The sequence below is a fragment of the Penaeus monodon genome, chromosome 8 (genome assembly GCF_015228065.2).
Source record: "Penaeus monodon isolate SGIC_2016 chromosome 8, NSTDA_Pmon_1, whole genome shotgun sequence".
NCBI lineage: Eukaryota > Metazoa > Arthropoda > Malacostraca > Decapoda > Penaeidae > Penaeus > Penaeus monodon.
Genome location: NC_051393.1, coordinates 23,446,370 through 23,453,349, shown reverse-complemented (window position 1 = coordinate 23,453,349; position 6,980 = coordinate 23,446,370). Strand labels below are relative to the sequence as shown.

The window sequence follows — 6,980 nt, the reverse complement described above, 5'->3', positions numbered from 1 at the left end:
ACAAGCGTACACACAGGCACAAACATATTCTTACACAAACACGCACAAGCACAAACGTACACACATGCACAAACATACATACATGCACTTACACACAGACGTACACACACACACGCACACACAAACACACACGCACATACACAAAATTATAAACCAACCCTCCCCCCCACACATACACGCGCAAACATACACACACACACCAACACACACACACACACACACACACACACACACACACACACACACACACACAAGCGCGCGAACACACGCACACCAGGCACGACATACAACCACACAACACACACACACACAACCATACAAACCATACACACACACACACACGTACACACGCAGACACACACGCGCACGCACGCACGCACACACACACACACACACACACACACACACACACACACACACACACACACACACACACACACACACACACACACACACACACACACACACACACACACACACACACACACACACACACGGCGAGTAAGCAAATAATGAAGGCCAGTCAACCCAGATGTGGCAACTGAGCAGGAAAAGGAAATCGATCGTGCAGTCGCAACTAAGCCCAAAACGAAATCGACAAGAAAAGCTCTTTACGTAACCTAACGTCGTCAGCATTTCCCCGAGCAGAGCACACTTCGCCTTGGCGGAAAGCAGTGTATCAGAACATGTCACAGCGCTCCGAGAGGAAGCGCGAACAGTCGACTGAAATCAAGGCAACACATCTAGCGGTGAAAATACCAACTGCTCAGGTATTGGCGACAGCCACGATGCTTAATGAAGAGGAGATTATTGCCTTGGTGTCCGAGGGAACCCCCCTTGGCGAGGGTTACTTTGGCAAGGCCTTCAGGATACGCCACTAGGGCAAGGACGCCGTGGTGAAGATGGCTAAGGCAAGGAAGCGCGCCCAGCTATTCCAGAAGGAGGCGCAGGTGTTACTAGATCTGAACGGCCTCGGAGGGGCGCCCCGAGTTCTGACCGTGTGCAGTGACTACCCTGGATTCCTGATGGAATTCTGCGCGGGGAACACCCTGTAGGCCATGCTCGTGGACGCGGCCCCCGTCAGCATCATCCTGCGGGGGATCCATGACCTGGCGCTGAAGCTCCAGGAGATCCACCATGCGGGCTACGCCCACAACGACCTCAAGTCGGACAACGTGATCCTGGAAGCGAGTGCCGACGGCCTCCACGTCCGGGCGCGAGTGATCGACCTCGGCCTGTGCACGCGGCTCGGCGAGTGCCCCGGCTTCCAAGGAAAACCCGAGGCCCATCGCCATCTCGCCCCAGAACTCCTCGAGATGGGCGTGGCCACCGTCAAGTCGGAGCTGTTCTCCCTCGGATTTATCCTGTGCATGGCCCTTCGGAGGTATGCCAGCTCCTTCCCCGAGGACTTCGAGCTGCTCCACCTGGCGCGAGCCATGACATGCCCCGACCCCCACTGGCGCCCGCCCTTCCAGATGTGCCTCGAAATCCTTGCCGACAACCTCGATATCCCACGGCAGGAGTGACGTCCGGCGCCCGGGGAAGTAGGCCGGCTCAGCGAACGATTTTTTTCCTTTTGGCATCTCCCTTGTCCCGGCGATGAATGTCTTTGAGGAAGTTTGTTTCGTCTTTATTGTAGTGCCCAGAACAAAAAAAAAAAAAAAAATATATATATATACATATAAAGTGTTTGTGTGGTGTGTGTGTGTGTGTGGTGTGTGTGTGTGTGTGTGTGTGTGTGTGTGTGTGTGTGTGTGTGTGTGTGTGTGTGTGTTGTGTGTGTGTGTGTGTGTGCGTGTGTGTTTGTTTGTTCAACAGCCATTTATTACATTGCAGGATCTAGGCCTCTCCCAGTTTATTATTGAGAGGTCATTTGACCTGTTTGGATGCCCTAATCAACCGCGGTTTAGCGCGTTAATACTTGTGCCCCGGCGGTGACTTCCCCTACGACGCCTACGTTTGATTTCTTATGACGATATCCATTTGACAATCGCGGCAGTTATACATATAGAGGGCGGTGGGGGGCAAAAGAACAATACTCCATTAATAGAACAGGACACACACACACAAAAAAGAAGAATATGCACTGGAAGGCGTGATAGTTGAAAAATGCAGGATCCAAAAATAACCTACTGGAACAACAGGTGATTAATTTAATCATGTTTACACTCAAAAATAAATCCCCACTGCTAAAATAAACCCCCCTTTTTCTAAAATTACCTTTGCCTTTCCCAGATTTTGCTCTTAAACTTCCTACATGTTTGAGCACCCTCCTCTGCAATGACAAGCGCTGTTACCAACAGGCGGTAATATCATGATGCTATTTTTAACCTTAGCGTGAGAACACAGCTGCAACAGGTACGATATTACACAGCTTGCCCTCTCTTAGCATCAAGTACTGATTGATATTGATTTTGTTCTCCTCTGACTTTTGTGTTTCATTGTCTGTTCTCTGTTCACTTTGACTCGAATGATAAAATCAATGGAAAGTTGTGCATCCGCTACGCACGGTGTCATCAAGCTCTATTTAAACATGTCGACCCTTTGTCGATCTCAAGTCAACGGTTAAATTCTAATTTCCTTGATTACGCTCATTTCCTCCACGCCGGTCCAGGCAAGTCTTCAGCCATTACGTCCTCAAAGGAGCATTAGATTCTCCTTCCTTGTCCTTGTCAATTTGCATGTATTATAGTTGCAAGTGTAACCATGCACACACATCCATATACACACTAACACACATTCACAAGCACACACACACACACACACACATACACACACACACACACACACACACACACACACACACACACACACACACACACACACACACACACACAAGCACACGCACAAGAACACAAACACACAGGCATACACAAATGCACGTGAGTAAACATAAGAAACCCACAAATACACATTCATATTACCACACACATGAACAAAAAAAATTTATCATATGAATAATCATTTCCTCCTCATTACTCTTGCATTATTGGGGAATCATAATCAACCATTACTGATGCATTTGTGAGTAGAGGCACACCGATTTGTAGACTATATCAGCCCGACAATGAGACAATTATGCAAATATACACTATCTCTCGGCTCATTCAGCTTAGGTAAGGCAATTGCGTCAATGTATGACATAGCCACTATAATGGCGTCATGCCTTACCGTAAGAAATAGAAAGAAGAAAAAGGAAAAGGGAAATTTACCGCAGTGGTTAGATAAACATAGATATATAGGAAACTAGAAAATGTAAGGAACGTAAATGAACTGTAACTGAGTAAATATGAATAGAATGAGATGAAATAATGAAGGAAGAATGGGGCTTTGGGTTTACGTGACACACCGAGCAAGGATAGGGGAACACAGATAGAGGAGGGAAAAAAAAGTTTGGAAAATAGGAAAAAATGATAATTAGAGAGAGAAAAAAAAACAGGAAGAAGTTGAAAAAAACCCACCACACAAAAAATAAATAAACCAATAAATAAATAATATATATTTATATATATATATATATATATTTTATTTTATATTATATATATTAATTTTTCTAATAATATATAGATATAGTATTAATAATATATAATATATATTATTATTTATTAAATATATATTATAATATATATATATATAAAATTTATATATATATATAATCACTCACCACAACGCCGCAAAAACATGCTATTATAATTATATATATATATATAAAAATTATTTTTTATTTATATTTTATTATATATACACACACACACACACAACACCCACCACCACAAACACACACACACACACACACACACACCACAAAAACATATATACTTTTTTTTTTCAGTGCCCTGTCCTACGGCGTGGCGATCATGATTTCCATGATTTTTTTGGCTTTTTTAGAGCGGGGGTTAATATCCATCGCAGCACCTGAGTCAGTCCACTGCGAGGGGCCCTCTCCCAATCTTTTCCAACTTTGTCTGTCTTATGTTTTTTTTTTCCCCGTATCAAACCCCAAATTTCTTATTTCGTCACAGCATCTTGTCATGTCGGGCCTTTTGGCCCTTTTATTTTTATCTATAACCCAGTCGTTCATTTTTTTGTCCTTTTTTCCTTCTCCGATGTATATGACCTGCCCTTGCCATTTTTCCCTTTTTTATGCCCCAAAGTTTCTACTTTTTCTTTTCCCGATCCACCGCCGGGTCCGATCTTTAGGAAATTTCCCACCTCAACTCCCATCCCCTCTGGGCACTTTTATTTTCCTCTCCAGAATTTTTGGTTTAGTCCATGTTTCTGCCATAGGTCAAAAACTGGTAGGAAAAATTTTTTAAAAAGACTTTTTTTTTTAAACAAAATGCAAGAAGCCTCTTATTGCTACTGTGTTGCCAAAGGCCTCCTAATCGCATCGTTTAAATTTCCTCTTTGTAATGTTTTTTGTCTTCACGATTGCCCTAGGTTATATACTTGCCCCTACCTCTAGCGCTTCCCCTTGATTGTATCGTTCAACAAATCTACTTTAAACATGATCTTGTCTTTTTTTTTCATCCGAAGTCCGTTTTCAGACTTTCTCTTTTCGATCATTTATTATTTACTGATTTCATTTGCAGATTCCTGAAAAAAAATATCATCTGAAAATCTTAGATTTTTAGATATTCGTCGGCTAATTTTTGAACCCTTTTCCATTCCACCTAGAAATTTTGAAATTTCCTCAAGACAAGCTGAAAAACCCGTTTTTGGTGAGGGGATCGCTCTTTTAAAAACGCCTTTTTTAATTGGGTTTTTTGTCGTTTGGGTGTGGAGCTTGGGGTTGCTGTCCCTTTTGTAATATTTCCCATTTTTACAATATACCTCCTTACTCCCGTTTTCGGATAGCTTCCAGTATGTGGTATCTTACAGAGCCCAAAGCCTTTCAAATCGATAATGCCAACACATTCTTAATTTTTTCCTTTATTTGGGTGAGTTTTGGATGGGTCGTTTTTGAAAATCCACTGCAAAGCCGCTTTTTCCTAGGTATTTGAATCCAGAGGGCTAAGATGCGAGTTGTGATGTTTTTTTGTGAATAGTTGTAAAGCTAAAAGGAGGTTATTGGTCTGTATTTTTTTAGACCCCTTTCTGCCCCCCCTTTTTTTGTATCAATATAATTTTGCTTTTTTCCCAGGCTTTCGGATTTTCCAGTTAAAAAGGTTTTTGTTAAAAGATTGATATTTCCTGTTGCAATTTCTCCTGCTTATTTAAGGTCATACTAATTCCATCTTCCCGTGTTTTCCCTTTCCCCATCCCTTTAAGTGTCTTTTTATTTTTTCTTTGGTGCTAGTTACCGTTCGCCCCTTTTCATGGTTTTCTTTTGAGTTGTATAGATCCCTGAAAAAAGTCCCCCACTACTCTTATGATTTCATTCTTTTTGTATTTATTTCTCCTCTGTTTCTTTATTCATAAAATTGATTTCTCCCCTTCCGAGTCTTCTTTTACTTTTTTTTCATTAGTACCTGAGATCACTTTTTCATTTATTTTTTGGGTATTGAATTTCCATACATTTTCCCCTTTCTTTTTTTTTATAGTCTTTGTTATTTCGGCAAACCATTTTTGCCCCTGATTTGACGATTTTCATCTAGTTTTTAAAAAAGCTCTTTAGTTCAACGAGAACTTTCTGGAGCTTTGCTTTTAAAGGTCTTTCCGCCTACTTCTAGTGCTCTTCCTTTATTATGTCTGAACTATTTGTTGATTTGGGCTTTTTGAAAACTTTGTCGCTGAGATGAATATCTGTTTTGGATGTTAAGGTTAAATTCCCGTCGCTCTGTTTCAAGTTAGCGAAATTTGCTGCGGTTTTGTATGAGTTTACTCCTTTCCCTTCTGAGGTGAATTTAATTTTCCTTGACGTGTTCTATGGCCCCCGGCCCCCATTTACTTTATTAATATTTTACATTTTTTACTATATCGCGGGCCCATTTGAAAATTATGAAATCAATTTTGTTTTTTTATGTCGATGGGGCTTCCATGTTTTCCCTTTCCCCTCTATCTTTTCTAAGAAAGCATTCATGATTTTGAGTGATCGGCCCCCCCAAAAAACAATAGCATTTGTCCCTCTCTTTTCCCGTACCTACTCCGGATTCCCTATTGGGTTTTTTCCCACTGTCTTTTTTTCCTATTTTTTCATTTTAAAAATTCCCATTTTTATTTGAAATGGGTTTTTACTTTCTGCTGGCCTAATGAACATCTTTTATAGAAGCTCTCTTTTCTTCACAGTGGCTGCGGTTTTGGGCTAGACTTGAAAAATCTTTAGTTGACTTATTGTTTAGATTTTTTGTTACGAACCCCTCTTTTCCTTTTTACAAGAAATTTCCCAATATTTTTTTCTAAACGTTTTGAACTAAGAAGCCCCCCATAATTCCTGATTGCTCCCCCTGGGTTTACCTCTCCAATAGAGCTCTTGCCTAGTCTTCTAACCTCACAGAGTCCCATAATATCCCCTTTAAAAAGAAATGACCCCCAAGTATGTTATAGGGGCGGGTTCCTTTCTCTTCCATATTAATGTGCAAAAGTTCATCAAAGGGGGGGGCCTGTTGTGACCGGGGATTTTTAGCTCTGGAACGGTCCTGACGCCCCCGTAACCAGGGGGTTTTCCTTTCGCCTCCGAAGAGGGTCGTTGCTTTGTTTTTCGTCATTTTTTTTTTTATTGAGAGGGAGGGAGCCGAGTTAAACCCCCCACCCACTGGTTTTTGGGGTATCTTGGTGGAAGGGGGTGTTTAGGGGGTGCCACTGATAAGCCCCCCCAGCAGGGTTGGCCCCGTCGGTGGGTTATTAGTGTCGCCAGCACGGCTTGCTCCTACCCAGGTATACTCCCCCGACATGGCTTTTATTATCAGAATGTGATGTGTTATTATATTTTTGGGCCTGTGTTGTCTGAGCCCAGTGCAGACACATTTTCACCTGCAAAATGCCTAAATTCACCCCCTATGTTTATTTTTTTCACATGCAAAACCCAAACTACTCTTTCA

General features: G+C 41.9%; 1 protein-coding gene across 1 annotated transcript; it reads left to right on the top strand.

The window, feature by feature from the left end:
- Positions 1-711: 711 nt before the first annotated feature.
- LOC119575815 (inhibitor of nuclear factor kappa-B kinase subunit beta-like) lies at positions 712-1,666 on the top strand. Its single transcript, XM_037923368.1, is given in 1 exon segment — positions 712-1,666. A coding segment is annotated over 1 exon segment (624 nt). The 5' UTR covers positions 712-902; the 3' UTR covers positions 1,527-1,666.
- The last annotated feature ends 5,314 nt before the right edge of the window (positions 1,667-6,980 follow it).